Source organism: Phalacrocorax carbo, chromosome 3, assembly GCF_963921805.1.
Source record: "Phalacrocorax carbo chromosome 3, bPhaCar2.1, whole genome shotgun sequence".
Classification (NCBI taxonomy): domain Eukaryota; kingdom Metazoa; phylum Chordata; class Aves; order Suliformes; family Phalacrocoracidae; genus Phalacrocorax; species Phalacrocorax carbo.
This window is the reverse complement of record NC_087515.1, coordinates 134,005-154,228: the sequence shown is the minus strand read 5'-3', so window position 1 is coordinate 154,228 and position 20,224 is coordinate 134,005. Positions and strand designations below refer to the sequence as shown.

General features: G+C 42.8%; 1 protein-coding gene across 10 annotated transcripts in view; it reads left to right on the top strand.

Annotated features, from left to right (window-relative positions):
• The window catches only part of LOC104045786 (sodium/potassium/calcium exchanger 3), a 273,214-nt gene extending 254,857 nt beyond the window's left edge, over positions 1-18,357 (top strand). For all 10 annotated transcript variants that reach the window (XM_064445489.1, XM_064445490.1, XM_064445496.1 and 7 more), the window contains 4 exons: positions 8,726-9,031; positions 11,151-11,282; positions 13,164-13,327; positions 16,502-18,357. In XM_064445489.1, coding sequence (XP_064301559.1) covers positions 8,726-9,031; positions 11,151-11,282; positions 13,164-13,327; positions 16,502-16,819 — 920 coding nt within the window. In that variant the 3' untranslated portion in view covers positions 16,820-18,357. The remainder of the gene's footprint in view (positions 1-8,725; positions 9,032-11,150; positions 11,283-13,163; positions 13,328-16,501) is intronic.
• The last annotated feature ends 1,867 nt before the right edge of the window (positions 18,358-20,224 follow it).

Below are 20,224 nucleotides of genomic sequence, written 5' to 3'. Positions count from 1 at the left end.
ACAGGCCTCCTACCCCCAATCACCCTAGCAGCTCAGAACTATGAAACAAAGTTGTACATTAAAAGTTATCCTTAAAACAGCTGCAGCGTGGACTTTTTACCTCTGATTATTACTTGAGGGGGTGGGGTAACTTTATTTTTTAGCTGCTTTATTGTTAACAGTACAGAATCCTTTATTTGCTGACACACGTATTTTAACCTGGATTGGGCTTGGACCAAAACTGTGCCAGTTTTAACCATATGGATTGTAGCTGTAAAACTAGAATTTAGTCAAAACCAGTGACAGTTAAGAGCAGAGAGATATTTCATAGCAACTTACTTTTGAAATAAATCTCATTCTTCCAAACATTCTCGTTCACTCCTAGCAAAGCTGCACTGTCACTACACTTGAAGCTAAATAAAAAGGGCTGCTAATATCAGGATTTCTATACCTCTCTGTTACATGTACGTGTTTATCAATGGTTGCAGATAAGCTATATGTTTGAATACATGTTTTAACAACAGAGACTTGTGTATCCACAAAAGTGAGTTCATTGTTGCTGCATAAAATCTCACTGCCCCTCTGTCTTGCAGTCTGAGCAGTATTTGTAAACGAGCCTATAAGCCGCATTTAGGAGGTAAACATCCCTCAGGACAGAATACTTTCCTTGTGAGCTCACTTCAGTCCTAATCTGCTTGTTTTTCTGCTGTACCCCAGTGTCCCAACAGTTGGCCCGGTGCAAACTTGGCAGATAGTTTTTTCTCTGGGACGAGAGGGTCATTTTATGTTGACATTTCTGTCTCTCCTTGATGAAGAGGAAGTGTTCCCATGTAATCTCAACTTCATTTGCACAAAGTCAAGCAAAAGTAATAAGCACTGCTAAAGCAAATATAGAATTAAGAGAAGTGTCCTCAAAATCAAGACTCTTTCAAAGACGTGTAATGGTCTCACTAGAATAACAATGAATGTTATGTGAAAGAAAAAACAGCGATTTGAGCAGTGGTGTAGGTGCATTTTCACCTAGATTTCTGCAGAGTACTGGATATTTGACCAAAAAAATACAGATCTAGTTTGCTTTTAATTTTGTGAAAGCTTGGTTTGACTTTTACTTTTCATTGTAAGGGTGTGGTTAAATCAGACTGTGGGTCTCTGGAGACTAGCAAAATGCTGCTTGCTTTTAAATGTTTCAGTAGTTTGAAGTAGCTTAAGCTATAAAACGTAATAACTAAACTACATCGGTTTTCTTCAGCGACAGAAAGTCTGGCTTTGACCATGTGATTAGATGCAATTAATTTATAAAGTGAGATGGTTTAAACAAAGAAAGAACTTGCTTTTGAATCATCTGCTGCCTATGGCTTGAGCCTGCAAACAACAACAGTGGATCCAGGAGCATCAGATGTTGCTGATATAAGCAGATAACTATGTGACAGCAAGATTTAGTCATCCCTATAGAGAACTTTTTATGATGTAGCCCTGCCTATTACCCGTGGTTTTGCTTGACTGTTTCGTTACAGAATTGCAGCCTGACTTTTAACTTTGTGAGTAGTCATTTATCCCCTCTTGTCAGTTTACACTTTTGTGGTGCAGGCTTTTTCTCTCAACGTGTCAGCCCAGGGCTGGGTGTGTGCTGCTGGGAAAATGCTCCTTCTTTCTGTTCATCATGTACTGTCCTGTGGCGGTGGCGAGTCGGTATCCGAGCTCAGAGGCTCTGGTCAGGCCTAGTGACCGCCGAGTTAGAGCGGGCCACATTGGCCGTGCCTTGCCGGGGACTCGCAGAAAGAGGTGCTGGGTGTATTTGTGTAACAGCAGCTTCACCCTGTGACTTGGACCCTGCAGCTGGTGCTGGCGGGGCAGGGAGTGAGCTTCTGGCAGAAAATGTTTGGGCCTCTCTGCTCCCCAGGCCAATCCTGCCTCTCTGGAGAGGAGCCAGAGGCCGTCCTTGCCTCCCTCTCCCACCCAGCAGAACTGCTGCTGCCAGTCGCCTGTTCTGGGCAGCCAGACTTCACCTTATCCTGCTGCTGTCTCCTGGATTTTGGTACGTGCTGGAGCAGCACCCCACCAGGCTTAGTGAAGCCCTTAGTATTTGGGACTTTCTTCTGTGTCTGCATAATGATCTTTGCATCATGTAGCTTTTCCTGTAGAACTGTATCACGGACTTCCCAGACTCTTGTAAGCAAACGACTTCTGTTGGGAGATCTTTTAAGTTTCTCAGACAGGGAGCATATCAAATTGTTTAACTTCTGCCAAATCATCAGGAGAATGTGCATCAGTGTTTCTGATTATTCCCGACAGGTGCCTCCTAATTGTAGCACTGTAGACTGCTAACTGTTCCTGAAACAATGGGATTCCCAGTGTTGGGACAGAATCAAGACTAAGGCACATGGCTTCTTATTGTTCAAGGTTGGATGCAAAGTGTTTTTTGTTTTGGTGTGTTTTGTGGTGTGGTTTTTTTTTTTTTAGTCATCCATACCTGAATATATATCTACAGAATAAAGACCTGGGCTGGTCAGAGGAGACCCTGATAGTCCACAGCTGCTTGAATAGCAAATGTTCTGGAGTTTTTGTTTGTGTTTCTTCTTTTCCTGGCTGTGAACAGGAAAGAGTCAAGTTGATTGTCATGGCTTTACCAGGTGATCACCAGGTGGGATCTGACACCTGAACAACTTCAGTCTCAATGTCCAAATCTGGGCCTAGCCCAGGAAATGACTGGTATAAATAATTTAGCACTAAGGTATTAACTGATAGTTAATATCAGTTATATCAGGGAAGGTGCCTGGGCAATACTGCCTGTTACTTGTTTTGGTATTTCTAATGCATAATGGATTTTTAAATATTGAATGTTAAAAGAGGCTTGAAGAGAATACGTTGGCCCCTTACTATGATGGGACATGCCATGTTGTGGGGACTTGGGTCTGTATGGAGGAGTCGCAGGCAGATGGAGCTGGAGGCTGTACAGAGGAGTATAGTCTGTTCCCCATGGGAGCTTGTGTGCCAGGCACACTGAGGGGAGGCTTCTCTGAGCAGCACTTTTGCCTTTGTATTCCTCTTGCTGAGAGGCAATGTTTTACTTCAGTACGTATGATATTTTATCATGTTAGCTTTAGGCCTGTTTCCCACTTATGAAGATAACTTTAAACCTGTTCTTGAAAGGACTGGTGATGCCCTTCTCCCACCTCCTCCATGATATCCTATGTGGGTTTTGTATGTGAGCTCTCTGCTTTATCATCCAAATTTTTAATGAAAAGTCTGAATAGACTAAAGCCCAGGGCTGACCTGCACGGTTTCTCTTTTCAAATACCTGTCTTGTTTGACAGTCAGCTGTTGATCATTTGGCTCTCAGTGCAGTATTTTATGCACCCATCTTATGGTAATTACAGCAAGACAAAATTCCCCTTGTTAGCTTATAGGAAAGTTGCATGGAATAGGGTTTTGGATCTTAAAAGATACAGCCCACCCTCTGCTCTCCTCTTCTCCACTGGTCCAGTTATCCTCTCAAAGGAATTAGAATGATATGCCACCATTTCTTCTTGAAAAACTCAGGTTGGCTGTTTTTTAGCACTGTGTTACTTTTTTGGTGCTTGTACATTTGTTTTGGTGTCCCATCCCCCTACCCTGTCATTCATCCTAGTATCTTTCTAATATCTCAAGGCCGATGAATGTGTCACCCAGTGCTCCCCCTTTATTAATGGAGTGGGGGTATAGGGTAAGTAGGAATCAGTGGTAAAAGTGCTGAGCAGAGGATTTAGTTCTCACTTTCCTGACCATCCTGGTGATTTGCTCAGTGACTTATTCCCTGCTCCTTTATTATTTCCTAAGAGAAGGCATGTATTTACCACACAGCTGTAGTGTGAGTTCTAATTAACTCACAGCTGATTAAAGCAAAACAAACCCAGCACAGAGTGTTCTGCGATTCATTGGTGTGCTTTTTTAAAGGTAAAATTAGGGGAGGTTTACCCTAGAGACCTTTCTTCCCTAGCTGCTCAACTTCTGCCACCGCCACCTATCCATCACCTACCTCAGTTCTACCTCTGTTTTCAGGCTTGTGCAGATTATCAAGGAGTGTGGGCTGTGTGAGGTCTTACTTTCAAGTCTTGCTCCTTTGGAGGAAATGTCCTTGTCCGTGCCATGGGCTAGGCATGTGTCACTGTAGACATCCACCAGGAACTGGACACACTCACATGAGCTGTCTTAAAATAGATCTGTATCAGTCATGCAAGTCTATGAACGTGCAAGATACTAGTACAATCCAGAACAAAGCAAATGCAGTGTAGTCAGGCATCCTGCACTTACATGCCATGGTGTTCCAAAGCAGCCTCCTGCTTTCAGCCTCCCAGGCCATGTCACTAGTGCAGGATTGAGCCTTTTCATGATGGTGTTCCCAGGCTCGCTCAGTCTCTTACTGAGCCTTTCCTTTACTCTTGAATGGTTTGGCCGTTGTAGATGATAAACAGGGCTTGTGTGTAAATCCAGGGGCTGAAAACTGACAGATAATCTCAGTGGGGCAACAACAGTTGGTAACAGGTAAACTGACAGCCTGGAAAAGGTGAGAGCATGCCTGCGATTTCAGGCAGCGAGGGTTGTAAAGAGGCAGCGTAAGGACACTTGCGATGACTAATCTGTTGTCCTCTGTAGATGCAGACTTGTGTGGTTTGCAGCAGCAAAACAAAATAGCATGTCAGCACAGGATACAGATGTGTTTCCACAAGTCACAACGAAACTAGCTGGCTGGCCTTTACAATTCATTTATCAAAGCATTTCCAGTTCCCATTTTGAGGCTAGAGGCTAATTATAAGTATCATTTCAGGAATGCTACATGGCGCTCAGCTTAAATGATATTTAATTTAAAAAAAAAACCAAAGAGCTTTTCTTTTCAGAACTTCAAAACCAACTCTTGGTTTTGGAGTATTAAGCATCCTGGGAGGATATTTGAAAATACTTTGCATATGCTGAAGTAAACAGGAATTTTTGTTACTGATTTGGATCTGAGAAATACACGGAGATGTTATTGTAAAGGATCAGTCCTCAATTCACCACCTAGGTGCTAACTTGCCTGCGGGACCCTCTTACACTTTTCGTGTTCATTAGAAGTTAAGAAGTGAAAGCTGCTGCTGGCTGGGAATTGTTTTGTGGGATAACGTCCAGAAACACCTTGCTCTGAAAGGGGCCAGTAATGGCACTTCAGAAGGAAAGAGTAAATAGTTGGATGGTCTGATCCCCAAGATGCTTATAGGTTTCATTTGACACTGAATATTGGTCTAAGACCCAGATCACAAGAAATACTGTCCTTCCAGGCTTTAATAATAACTACTTATATAAGTTTTATATTAATTAGGATATGTATGGGTGTTGACCATTTAAAAAAAAGTCCAGCGCTTATCAGTCTTGCGATGTTATTGGCCTCATCGGCTTGCTAGAATTTGCCACATTTTAATTTGAGGGCAGAACCTCCATGGTTCTTAAGTCTGTGCCAAGAATTCATAAAGGGGTTGTTTGGTTTGGTGGGGCTTTTTGGGGGTTTGTGGGTTTCTTCTTGTTGTTAGTTTTTGTTTTTTAAAACTGTTGTATCTTAGTCACTTCCTTGTTTGCTGGCTAGTTCTGTGCAAACATGCTGCATTGAAATGACAGTTTCAGTCTACCCTTACCAAGCCAAAGCAGTTAGTATCTCTTTGGAATCGCAGCTATATGCCCTTTATTTGATTTGTCTCCTATTAGCTGTAATATAGTCAGTGGACAGCTTTCCTGAAGGATGCTTTGCTATATATCCTGTCCTATTTTTATTTACCTGATCACATTAACAGCACAGAAGCCATTAGGAACAGCCTTCAACAATAAGTACTTGGACCCTGTGTGGAGCTTTGAGCACAGCTGTGTGAGCTATCTGCTCTCTTCCTCTGCTGCTTCAAATCAATTTAAGTTCCTGGAGAAAGTGTGAAATGTGGTCAAGTAAATTTCAAAGCAATTTCCAGGCACTGCTTTTGGAGCCTGTGATGAATTGCAAATATATAAGAAAGTCTCCTCGCCATCTTGCACAGCTGTAAAAATATGTGCAATTCATCTGTACAGGAAGCTGTGGGAGTGGCACTAACTTAATAAGGGTTGAGGGCACAAGACTTAAGGCTTCTACTTCTTGCCTACAGATAACAAACCTGGCCCCAGCCACAGACTGGGGCCCTGTGGAGGGATTTTTTCCTCGTGGCAGCATCCAGTTCCTGTAGCTCTGGGGAGGGACTGATACTGCAGGCAGCAGCTGAACCAGCTCTAGCCTGCAGCCTATAGGGATCAGTCACAGAAGCGTACTGAGTTTTCCCATCTACCATCGCAGGCTAGGTACTTCCTCACTGTCAGACCAAGGGCTCTAAGAATCACTGCTGAATTCTTTACAGTTTATTGAGCCTCCTGTGACCAAATGTCTTGCTGACCCCACTGTATTGAGATGAAGGATGGCTGACGCTAACTATTCATGTGCAGGACTTCCAGTGGAAGGCTGTGGAAGTTAAAATTTTGTGAGGTTAGAGAGTTCTCTAGCTGAACGTAATGTTTGGCAGCACTGACTGCTTTAACTTTGACTTAAACAAGACCAGGCAGTTGGAATGCAAACTGCAGCAGTGTTCCGCTTAGAAGCAAAGCAGTTGGTGTTTCTGGTATTTAAAAAAACTGAGCAGGCAGTAGAAATAAAGTAAGCCAAACTGTCAGACAAAAAAAAAAAAATTATCAGTGAAGCTAGCAAGGACCTTTCGTGTATCCTCTAGAAATTTGGCTAGCTAGCATACCCATGTGTGAGTTTTGTGCATTTTTCTTGGAAAAATATTTCTGCCCCATGAGCCCTGAGGATGGCTTTGGTGGCAAAGAGAGGCAGTTTCTGTCACTGTGCAGAAGGGTGATGCTTCTGCTTTCCTGACTGGGTTTGGTAGTGCTCTCAGTAGTGATTCTGTGGCTCTACCAACTAAGTAGATAAGGATCAGTCACTTGAAATGTTGCCACTGGTTACATATAATTGTCAGCTCTGGTCTGGCAGGAAGCTGGATCCACCCTTCACGCTGTGTGACAGGCCATCGAGAACACATGTCAGACTGGTTATGCCTTTACTGGTGGCGATAGGGAAATCTAGAAAATCAGAGGGCAAATGCTGCTCCTCAAGTTCACTCTTTCTGCCTTCCAGCAGCTCTCACAGTCTGTTATGAGAGCGAACCCAGATGCTTTTAAAGCATCCAGGAATGAAGCAGATATACCTTTGTCACCTCCATCAGGGTCTTGGGGCAGGGAAATAGCTACAGAAACCCCAGCAGAATTGAGATAGGGGAGATGGGAGCTCCCAATAGAGTTGGACATTTGGGAATCACATGCCAGGCAAACACAGAATAAATGCTACGTATGAAGCAAAGGCACTGTTAGAGGGAGTGTGTGCAGGGCACATTTGTGTGGGAAAGAGGTATGAAGGCCCAAAAGGAAAAATGGCTGAACACAAGTATAAAATAAATGAAAACATAAAGCAAAAGCAAGAAAACAGAAGTTGGTAACGCTTGTTTAGGGGTGGGGGTGTAAATCTCAAGCCTTAGAAACAGCCTGCAATTAAAAAAAAAAAAAAATGGGGGCAGAGGTGGGCAGAAAGAAAGTGAGTGTGGTCTAAGGAAAATGTAAGAACAGGCCAAGAACCTGGAAGGGGCATGAGGTTTAATGAAACTTTGAGTCACCACTAGCAGCAGGAATGTCTACTGCTAACTTGTATAAATGTGTGATCTAGCAGCAACAGAGTCTCTCCCCTTTCTGCTCCTGGTCCCTGTGCTCCCCTAGTACATCTGCCTACTCTAGGCTCTGATCCTGCCCTGTGTCAGGATGTTGGTGCAGTGGTCGGGTTGAAGGGTCCCCAGTTTTTCTGCATATGGTAAAAATAATTGATGTAAGCTAATATTAATATAAGCTATGTTGCCATAAGGATGCTGAGCAGGAGAGGAAATTAGCTTATCAAGGTTTGCAGAGAAACATTTAGCAAAGAACTTTCTCTGTTGATGTAGTTCATACTTCGGAAACAGAGAAAGACTGTTTAAAGGAAAACTTGAGTAGAACAAGAATTAAAAAAAAAAAAACAAACCCAACCAAAAAAAACCTGTTAGTGGTTACTGTGCCACATGCACGCTATTGCCAAACGAAGAACTTCAAACTTGATGACAAAGCTGTATGTAAGCTTGCATGATGAAATCCGAAGCTGGACAAACACAGCTTAGTTTTCATTTATAGTTTAAAGCCCATAATCTGTCCAAGTTCATAAAAATCTTGACAAAGTTGAGCCAAGTTTTAGGAGACCATGGCTGAGTTATAGTTTCTGATGGAAACTATGCAAAAACGATGGGCTTTTATGCCAAAGCAGGAAAAAAGTTATGGTTTTGACTGTGTTTTACTTCAAGTTTGGGAGTTAAAGACTAAGCTCAAAGTTTACTGGAGCTACAGCTTGCCTTTTCTTTTGCCTTTTTTTTTTTTGGAGAGCCTGCAGTTTATCTTTGTGGGTTTGGTTTTTTTGTTTTCGTTTTTTTTTTTTTAATTTACCACATTGCCATAAATGAAAACTGAATACAGATTCTGCTCTGCCTTTTGTTTTCTTGTTACCAAACATCTGGAAACTCCGCTTGTATAATAAATAGGCCTTAGCAAGTAGGTTTTGCTCTACAGTGTCTCTTTTGGGAACGGCTATATTAATATTGGCTCTGCCCTAGAGGAGGAAGTCAGCTGGACTTGTGTTTTCCCGTTGCAGATGTTGTCCTGGAGAAGGCCATGCATAAATGCATTCTGAAGCCGTTGAAGGGCCACATTGAAGCGATGTTGAAAGAGTTTCATACCGCGGATGGTTCCTGGAAACAGCTAAAGGAAAACCTGCAGCTGGTGCGGCAGAGGAACCCTCAGGAACTGGGTGTGTTTGTTCCAACACCAGACTTTGTGGACGTTGAAAAGATTAAAGTCAAGTTCATGACCATGCAGAAAATGTATTCACCTGAAAAGAAAGTCATGCTGCTGCTGAGAGTTTGCAAATTGATTTACACTGTTATGGAGAATAACTCAGGTATGGTGCTTCTCATGGTTCAAGTTCACTGATATTCCAAATCTAGGGTTGCCTTTTGGTGGAGGAATTTAGACCACCTGATTCTGCAGATACGTCTCCTTCTACTGGAGCTCTTGTAGCACCTCCGTGCCCTTTTGAGAGATATTTTTCCTCTCCACTGCTTTTCTGATACCTTTGATGCATCTGGCAGCATATCTTACAAACTCAGTGTGAAGCAGAGTTGTGAAGCAGCTTTAAAAACCAGCTTTGCTTAATTGTAGGCTTTTGAAGTTGTCTGTTAGAAAGGCTGTCCTGTAAGCCTTTCTGTATTTTTCTGGAAATTGTAATAGCGGTAACACCCTGTATGTAGCTATAGTAATTCAACAGCATGTATGCACTATGACAACTACAAGGGCTCTGTGTTAATGGGTGGAGGAAAGTAGCCTCTGATCTGTTATTTTTGGCTTGCTGTGCCTCTGGTCTCATTTAGACACTTCCTTTCATGTTTTTGGAACAGAAATAACTTCTATTTCTATACTGTAGCAAGAGTCCAAAAGTGACCCTGAAACCAAGATAATAAAATGGAACTATAGACCAGTAAGACCTGCTTGAGTAGTCAGTGGCACGATTAAAATCCGTGCTGGATGGCATGAATTCATAGGTGGAACTTGGTTGCCTGACGTCTTATCATACACTGCTGTGGTAGGTCACAAGCTAAGGTGAAGCAATGCTTGTGGTAGTGGGAGATTTTTTTTTTTCCCTAAGGAAGTATAAGCTGCTGCAGATGGTTGGTAGTTTTCTTTCTAAGTTAGCATCGAATGTGCACCTGGTTCCAGTGCTTTCTTTTGAGATTTGAGACAAATGTTGAAAGCTTGTGGCTGTCAAAGACCCCCAGGCACTTTCACAAGACGTAGGTCTGAGATCCTGCCCAGCTTGCTATTTCTGTGCAAAATCCTACATTTTGAAATGGATATAGAAATCCTGGCTTGAAGTGCTGTAAACTTTTTTCTCCATGCTGTGTTATCGCATTGGGTAAGGTATTTTCAACATGCAGAAGAAAAACATTGAGAGTCTGCTGCCAGTTAAGTGTTGCACTGAGGGGCTTGGGCTAAGATGTAGCAAATGCTTCTTGGGTTGTCTTGTTTGGTCATGTGAAGTTTTTTTTGTTAAAACAAACAAACAAAAAAAACCAACAAACCAACAACAACAAAAATATGAAAAAAAACCCCCACAAAACAACAACAACCAAAGGCATTGAGCCAGCAGCTGTTTGAGTATCTGCTTTGTCACATACTCTAGTAGTGTAATACCTGGAAGGTATGCCTTAGCTGCTGTAACTTCAGTTATCAGCCCTTCAGTCATCTGGAGTTTGACCAGAATTTAAGTTGGCTCCTGTTCTTGGTGGTTTTAAGTGACCATCACACCACTTCTGCAATCAACACAGTTAGGCCACGCCCAGAGATCTGGGGACACAGTATTTTCTAAACAGAAAGCTTAAATGCAATAAAAGTGATAGGAACACAGACAGACCTATGTACAGCATAGTCTCTGTGTGTTTAGTTGTATGCTGCCATTGATGATGATGCTTCACTGGCTAGCTGGGAATGATACGAGGCTTTGCTCACTGATATTTTTAACTGTGCTCTGTCAAGGAAATGAGCTGAGTTTTCATGTCAAATCTAATAGGCTTTTATATTCAGGCATCTCTGGGTTTCAAACTCAGAAACTGGTATTTGTGGCTGGATCCTTCCAGAAAGTGGATGTCATCTCTCCACATATAAAGAAAATGCCTATTCATTTCTTAGCCAGTGATAGAAGTGCAGGTGGAGGTCAGGCCAGACTGGCGTGGCAGCATTTTGTGAGTTGACCAGTTGAGCTGATGCCAAGGTGAGCCCAGTCTTTAAATTCCCTTGCATGCCTCAAGGTGTGCATCATCAGGTTTGTGCTTGTTAGAAGTACAGGATGAAGCTGGTGTTAGTCTCCTGTCCAGCGAGTGTCAGCTGATGTTCTCTTTGCTGCACATTGATAACAGGAGGCTCTAGAGTAATACAAACTTACTGGTCAGTGAAGGCAGCAAAACCATGGAAACTGGTAAAAGGTTGTGGTTTGTCTATCACTGTCTGTGTTCCCTTCAACCCAGGGAGGCTGTATGGAGCTGATGACTTCTTGCCTGTGTTGACATATGTACTAGCCCAATGTGATATGCTGGAACTGGATACTGAAATTGAATACATGATGGAGTTGCTGGATCCGTCTTTGCTGCATGGAGAAGGTAATCTATTAATTTAATTTTATTAGAATTGAGCAAAAGACTAGGGAAAGGGGGAATTCTCCCTCGTAGCGCAGTTGCTGTTAACCTTGTTTGAATAGGAATCCTTTCAAGGGGAGTCCTAAAGACAGCTATGTCAGCAGTGTAACAAGAGAATCTCATTGCTGTTTCAACCTTAACCAGCTTTCTCTTACTTTAGCTTGCAGAGCACAGGCCTGAGTGACCTGGGAATCTACTGATGTATACTGCCTTATGAGGGAATACATTGTTTTCAGCCAAGAAGGGGGAGGCATTGTGACTTAGCATGCAAACACGTACGCTGAGCAGGTGCCATATGTGTTTATCCTTCTGTGCCTGAAAATATCCTAAGAGTATTTATAGGGCTCAGCATTCAGTTAAATTGTGAGACACGTAATGGGACTTGGGTTAGGTGCTTTGTAAAAACTTCTGGGGGAATTCTATACAGGGGAGGTGCTTTTGAGAATATTGCCCCCCCCTTAGTGATCTTCGCTTCTTCCCAATGTCTACTTCTCACAGAGCATTTTTATGAGCCCCAGGAATATGTTTCCTAAGGTTTTCTTGAATGATGGCTGAAGTCTGCTAGAGGCAAGAAAATTTCCCTCCGTTCTGTTCTCATGGTAGTGTTTTTAACAAAGAGGTACTCTGCAAGCCCTTGGTAGCCCCATAATCTATCTGTTTATGAGGAAGTTTAAAGGTTCTTGTGACCAAGCTCAGCTGTGAGTTGAACTATATGTGTATGTTTCCCATTCCTGCTATCTTGGCTTGCTGAAATTGCTGTATCCTCTTACATGCCAGTATGCATGAGAGAATCATGCCAGGATTGGCAGTGCAGTTCAAATGTAATGTATTGTCCAATTTGTCTTATGGGTCTTGCATGTGTTTTATGTATTAAACTTGTTGCAAAGCTAAAGGCCAAGAGAATGCTATCAGTAATACACAAAATGCTACTGTGAGCATAGATTCTTTGAATCACTCCATGAATAGACTGTGCTCTTAATTGGACACTCCCACTCAAATAGTTTACTTTAAAAAAAAAAAAAAAAAAAGAGAGAGAGAGAAAGAAATGACAGCATGTCTTTTTGTTTCTCCTGGTGGTTGAGGTCTGTTACCTCCTGTTGAGACTCCTTTTACTTTGTGACCTGCAGCTTCTTCTGTACATTGGCCACTCTGTCCTGCCTTTAATTTGTTCCCCACTCATGTAATAAAGGTGAGGTATGAAGGACTGCACATGTCACCTCCTGAACTAGTCGGACGTTACGGGGAATGCTAAAAAGGTGACACACACAGTCTTCCTTTTAAAAACAGGCTCTTTGGGATGCGTCCAGGGTACAGATCACACACTCAGTCATTGCTTTGTTGCCACTAAGGGTGGTTGCTTTTAAGGTCCTGAACGGTGGTGGATTGTCTTTTACTTTGTTTAAACAGCTATGTTTATTTCATCCACACTTGAAGCTCAGGAAGAAAGCAAACCACTGTTTGGAAATTGTTTACAAAGTTGGAACAGGAGCTTTCTTCTAAAAACACTCAGGAGTAAAGGAGTGACACCGGTCATTTAAGTAACTAGCTATCCTTGGCACTAGTAGACCCACACTTAGATACTATTGTACCACTCAATAATATGGAGCACATGCAATGACTACATGTCTCCTAGCATCTAAGAACACACCATCCAGTATTTTGCAGGCCAGTGAGCTGTTTTTCTTTATCCACAAATATTTTGGCAATAGTGTACAGGGACTTTCATATATATATATATATGTATGTATATATATAAAAAGTGTTTGTACTTCTGACTAGACCAGTTGGAACTAGAGTGATGTCTGTGACCACTCTGAGAAGTTCTTCCCTTGGTGTCCTTCACAGGAGGCTATTACTTGACAAGCGCTTATGGAGCACTTTCACTGATCAAGAACTTCCAGGAAGAACAAGCTGCCCGACTGCTAAGTTCAGAAGCCAGAGATACTCTCCGGCAATGGCACAAGAGGAGAACAACTAACAGGATGATACCTTCAGTTGATGATTTTCAGGTAGAGCTTAAGGCTGAAGATAAAAACAGGGAATGATTGTTTTGTTGGAAATCCCCATTGGAGAGGTATCATTCATAATGATTCCCTTGGGGCCACAACGTAAGTGGAGTGAAGCGGCGCTGAGAATATGGCTGGGAAATCTGCCTCAGTTTTGAAGTCTTTGCGCTTTATAATAGAGTTTGATTATGATGGTCTAAAGAAAACACTAAATAATGGAACTTTCCCACCCTTCCTTCTATTTAAGTCATGCAGAGTGAGGACAAACTGAATCATATCTTAGATTCAGTTTCTTTGTATGCTTTACTGTTGAAAAGAGCAAATCCAGATTTCCAGTGGTATAAATCAACACAACTAATGGTGGCATACAGCAGGTAATAGAGAGACGAGGTGGGTGAAAAGCTTACTTAGAGTTTTAAAGTTTAAGTAAGGAGTGGAGTTCTGTACTATGGATGTCTTCACGTTTGCTTGTGTTTTTTTTTTTTCCCCCTCCCTTCCATTTCTTACTGCTCATTCAGAGTAAGGCAGTAACTTCAGCTGAAGAATAAGAAAACAGTTGGGATTACTTCATCTTTTAAAACCAGGCCTGCATGTCTTTCATATAGTATGCTGTTGATTGTCTGTGTCAGTTTGTGGACAGAAGCAAGGAGGATGTTGGAATCGAGAATAAAGAATTTACTCCTTTGCGTTCATAACACAACACAAATTTGCCAGAGGGGCTAATGACAGCCATCCATTAGTTATGACGTAGTTAAGAGCTTGACAGCTGAAGGTTGGGGATCATCAGGAGATAATGAAACCTTTCAGTTGAGGCTCCTTCTGCTTTATCATTGTCCAGGCAAGCAACTACAGCACAATGCTGAACAGGAAGGAGTTGGGAGAAGATGCAGTCTTCCATAATTTGCCTCTCAAGAAGAGGAGGACTTGTTAACAGAAATTCCAAACTGTGGCCAGCGCACCACGCTAGTCCATCTTACTGGGATCCATTTTATATTCCTGTTTACCTGTAGTTAGGTTATCAGATTCAAGCAGCTTGACTCGTTGTTGTTCCTAACAAAACACTACACTGTTCATAGCAAAATTAATCACCTTGTATTTCTGCTGGATGACTAAATGACAGAAGATTCTTTCAGCAGGATCTTACACTCTGTTTCACCTTCTCTTCCGCAGCAAATGATCTTTAGCCAAGCTAATTGTACAGCTGAATGCCATGCTGGATGCAGAAAGGTTGGGGAGAGGGCAGGGGAAGAGCTGGCACCAAGTGTGTCCAGTGCTTCTCCTTCTTGGCACCAAGTGTGTCCAGTGCTTCTCCTTCTTGGCACCAAGTGTGTCCAGTGCTTCTCCTTCTTGGCACCAAGTGTGTCCAGTGCTTCTCCTTCTATTGTGTCTTTCAAGAGAGAGCCTCGAATCAGTAAGATCGCACCACTTTCAGGCTACGCTGGGCACAAATTCAAGCATTTTGCCACCTGCTCAGAATGCTAGTTTTCCATCTCCTTTCTCCACGTCCTGCAGTCCTGAAATGGAGCGCCTTCCCCACAACCAACGTGTAACACCACTTGAACTCAGCTCATCTTTCCCACATTGAACCAGGATGTGATTGCTGCATTTCTGTGATGCAGTCGCACAGCCTTATCAGCTTTTGGGCCATGGAAGGCCTTCATCTTCCCTCCCTCAACAGGACAGAAAAGCAAACATTCCCATATTTTGATGATTAAATACAACTTCCTGATACTGCATAAATAATTTTGATACTTTGTATATGAGTAACAGGCATTTGTACAAACTTCAGCCTCTCCTTCAAGCAATCCTGTCCATCTAAAAGCACATGCATTTAAAACCAGATCTTCTGTGTGCTAGCTACATTAGAAATTAAAACTGTGGTGTGTTTTGCCTTATCGAGGGCTTTCTTTTTTAAATTTCTTCATGCTGGATAATAAAAATGATTAGTTCTGTTCAGTCAGGTTCAGTCCCAGTGGTTTAAATGCTGTTGCAAAGCTTCAGTGTATGGCTGTGAGCTGTCAAAAATACTTTTGTTAAAGACCAGAGTGCTCTTTGGAACTTAAGTTGTATGAACAATCTTCTCAGCCTTAGCTTTTAACAGCTTGTTTTTATGAAATGTGTTTTTTTACCATTGTGATTTAGCATGTTTAGTTTATTCAGCATACAAGTATAGGTACCAGCTCAGTCAATAAAAATGTCTTTCTCTCTGTCATTTTTTCCACCTCCTTTAATCTTACTGCTTTTTTGTCTTTAATTGCAGCTAATCTCTTCTGTAAAAAAGCACAGGGCAGCAGGCTGCTTTGTTCGTGTGTCCAAAAGTTGTTTGGGTTTTTTCTCCGCCCAGTTGTGGCTTTTTATTTTCCTTTTTAAATACTTTTTGAAAGGCAGCACTACATTTCTTCTTTGTAGGGCATGTTTAGAATTTATCAGTTATCAGAGTTGTGGGCATGTGTCAATTTCAACGGAGAAAAGATCCAGCTTTTGTCTAAAGATCATACAGATTTACTCTAATGTTGCAGAGTAAATTTTCTTGATGCATCCCTCTAAGCCTTATTCAAAAAAAGAAAATGCTGCCACATGAAACTTGGTTACATCAGGCTTAGATGGCACCAGTTAGTGTGATGAAAATGTCCTATGTGAGGATGGGATTACCTTTTGCATACTGCAGTGTAAGAGTGCAAACAGCTTATTGTGTAGTAACTTGTGGATCAACACCCTGGTGTGCTGCTGGCAGAGGCTTCCCCTCTGACTAACATACTGTGTGAAGATTCTGTTCTCTAGTATTGACCCAGCATGGCAGCATCATCTCTTGGGCATGCTGCCTCAGACATCTATTTTGCTTCACAGCATTTTCTTTCCTAGTAAGGCCAAACATCAAGTCCCATTAAAACCACTGGTGTTTTCCATGTGGTTTTAAGGCTGTATCTGTACCCTTAATTGCAGGGTTAGAACATAATCCAAGGAAAGGAAGATGTTGGCTTATGAATTTGTTATGCCCACCACCACAAGCTTGCCACTGTTTTACCATGCAATTCACAAGGTGGCCATACAGGAATCACCGGTGTGCGTTTTACAACTAGAACATGGAGAGGCTTGCTATTTGTTGCTGACTCTTCAGTTTTCAGAGAATGAGTTTTGTTTGTTTGAATTTCTAACGTGTGTTTTCTCATTCTGCAGAACTACCTTCGTGTTGCATTCCAGGAAGTTAACAGTGGATGTACAGGAAAGACCTTACTAGTAAGACCATATATCACTACTGAAGATGTATGTCAGCTTTGTGCTGAAAAGTTTAAAGTGGACAATCCAGAAGAATATAGACTGTTTCTTTTTGTTGATGACACCTGGCAGCAACTGACAGAGGATACCTACCCTCAGAAAATAAAGGCAGAGTTGCACAGCCGTCCACAACCCCAGGTCTTTCACTTCGTCTACAAGCGCATTAACAGTGATCCATATGGTGCCATTTTTCAAAACAACGATGACTCAGCTTCTTAAAACAGCAACTCATCATTTAAGTTCTGTTCCTTGTTAACTGCTGAAAACATCTTTGTTGGCTGCCTTCCTTAGGAGCTAAAACAGGTCTTAAACCATAAAACCTAGTAAAACACACGCAGACACTTCTAGCATTGCTTTTAAAAACCCAAGTAAACCATGCATATGGCCAGTTATGTGGAATATTCCATCAGCGTGTTTGAGTAAACAGCCCATGAGGCTGAATTTCTTGTACCACAGACTCTTTTGAAGCCTGTTATACTGTGGCCCTCTGCAGGTCTTTTGCTGTAGTGTGCAAAAGTCTATTTTCTTACACTCATCTTGTAGCCAAATGTCATTCTGATTTAAATATATGTATGCTAGACAAGTATTTTAGTAAACTGGCTGGTATGGGCTCAGTTTCACCAGCATGAGTTTGACAAGACTGTCCGATGCAGGGCATCAGTTAACTCATAATTACCTGGATGATTGCATCCTTTCCTAATTTTTTTTAATTACAGAAAATTGCCATGTTTTTTTATATATATATCATAGAAATTTTATAGCAGTTGCAGGTAAACTGTCAGGGTTGGTTTTTTAAATATTTTTTTAACTATAAAGTATTCTATAATTATGCATGTGATTTTAACATTTAATATACAAGAATAAATCTCTTGCTGGTTTTAGAGTACTGCATTAAAAGTCTCTGGTTTCTCTTCTTTTCCTGTAACAGGAGAGTTTTCATGAAACTTCTGTTATCTGTAAGAAGATTGTAACATTGGCACTGGCAATTTCAGTGCCTTTATCTGACCTTGATGTACTGTTATCTGGATTATTGTTTATATGCATTGTTTTAGGCAGAACTAGGGGGTTGAAGAGGAAATTGAAAGAAAAGGATGTAGAGAAGGGGCAGAGAAAGAATGCAGTAACCTAATTTGGGATTAAAATGTGTTAGTCTGCTGGTTCAGGCTCCTTGCAGAAAATAAGTGAAGGAGGTTGGTAAGGAACTCTTACGTAAGCAGTATTGTAGATTTGCAGAGGGATTTGACAGCACCTATCCCAGATAATACTTGTGTTAGCAGAGGATATGATATATGAGTATGGTGAAGGAGAACACTAACTATTTTGTATAGTCTGTCACCAATATCAAAATGTGTCTTGGACTGAAGAATATGTTGTAGCATTTCATCGTTCTAAGTTGCTCAGTAGGTGAGATGTGAAAGTCAGTCCTACATATGCAAACATAGATGGTATTAAACATGTGTGTTCTATAGATTTGTCCAAGATAGCTGATGCCATGGGTGATGCTCTGGACCCTACTTAAGTCAATTAGGGCTACTCTCTTCAGAGGGACATGGGGTTCTCCCCAAGTCTAGTGTGGGCAGAGCAGTGTAACGTAAGGCAGATGATTATAAAAATGTCATGAGCAGCATGCGTATTGTACAGACAGATCTGTAGTGGTTTTGTCAGTTTGCCATGTATCTGGAACCCCTGGCACATGTATTACCTTTTGTAAATGGTGAGTTTTGCACATAATAATACATTGTAATACTGAACTATAATTTGGGATGTTGTGTGCTGTGGTTTTTGGGGTGGGTTTTTCTTTTTTTTTTTTTAAAGGAATGGTTCACACTTGAATATTTTGTGTATCAGTAGACTCTGATGCTGCTTTTCATACTGCTTGGACCACTTTAAACTCTTTGCAAAGGGGGGATGCAGTAACGTTATTAGCCTAGTTAATGTGCTTGACCTGAACAGTGAGTAGAAGCAGCAGGCAGGTATCTTGACTGCTGACCCATTTCTTGCAAAGCGAAGACTGACATTCACTGCTAAAGAAAATTCCACTATTTTCATGTGATGGTGGCGCTGCTAGGGGATGGAAGGAGCAGGTCAGAGCAAGCTATTAAGAAACTCAGAATTTCAGGTGTGAAACAAAGGAAAGCAAAGAGTACAAAAAGGGAAATGTGTGCCCAAACCACCTCAAGATGAGTCCGCTGTCTATTCTTGTGCAATTGTTTGTTTTGAAAATTAGAACATTTTAGTCACTGTGCACAACACTTCTCACTTCTCATAATGCCAGGAAACAGGTGATACAAAAACTTCAGAAGGAATTTGGACTTGTAAAATTAAGCTATTCCATTTTCTCCAATGCGAGGTGTTGGATGTTATGACATACCAAAAAACAAGAAAAAGCTGATAGTTGAGGTGGTACCTTTTATAACTCCATCTTTTTGAAGTAGAGAAGTAACTGGAAAGGCTAAAAGGAAATAAAGCTTGGAGGTAATAAATCCCTAAATCTTAGTGATAAAAGAGGCTTAACAGAAAAGTTAACGGATTATTTGTGAATTCACAAAAAGCACCTACTGCAAAATCATAAAATGCCACCTGCAGCAGCTTACATCAAATCTAACTTGTCATTTCCCCATGCTGCTGCTCTATTTTTTCATCTTAAAGGCTGTCATCCTTCCTTGCAGTCTCGGCCTTCCAGGCAAGTCGTGCGTGCAGTGGATCGTTTTCTCCGCTGGAGTTTAACATCACAAACCGGCTGAGGCTGCGTTACCGGCGTGGGGGAGGCAGTTCCTGTTAAGTCCTGAAAACTAAGAGTGCACAGAACGCGCTGCGTGTAAATTGGCCGACTGGATGAGCCTGCTTAAACAAAACCAAAAGAAAAGTAACTCTGCTACTCTCGTAACTCCTGCCAGGACTGTGGAGATCGCGGGGGGGGGCGGGGAAGGGGGGGCGCAAAGGGAAAGTGACACCAATTAAGACTGCTGAGGAGGAGAGGAGGCCGTATTTTTCGTAAAATAGTGACTGCTAGAGTGTCTTCCTGAGAGCGCCCCTTTTGAAGGGGAAGATAAAGCTATGAGGACGCATCTCTCAGCCTCCGCTGCCGACGGTAGCTCGTGGGGGCTGCGTGTGCTCGTCCCGGGGGTCGCCACGGAGCTGTACCGGGGCGCTGCAGAAGCCGGCCCGGCCCCGCCCTCCGCCGCAGCCGCGCGCATCCCGCCCGACGGCCGCAGCGGAACGGGCGGGAGGGCGGCGGCCGCGCCGCAAAGGGCCGCCGCCATCATCATCATCATCATGACGATGCTTCGTGCCTTCGCCTGTAGCGAGCGACTCCGTCCCAGCAGTTCGCAGGCGCTGCCCGAGCCCCGCGCTCGGGCCGTGGCCGCCCGCCAGCGGCTCCCCCTTCTCTCGGGGGGAGCGCGGGGCGCTCCCTCGGCCAGCCGGTGGGGCCTAGGACCGGGCCGGGCCCCGCGTGAGCGTTGCTCTCCCCCAGCAGCAACCTGGGCCCGCTGGCGGAGACTGCGCCCTCCCCGCCGGGTGCCTGGTGGGGCCTGGCGCGGGCGGCAGCAGCTGACGACGGCTCAACCGAGCGCCGCGGCCCGGCGCCCTTCCGCCAGCAGCACCGGCGGTGTCCGGTGTCAC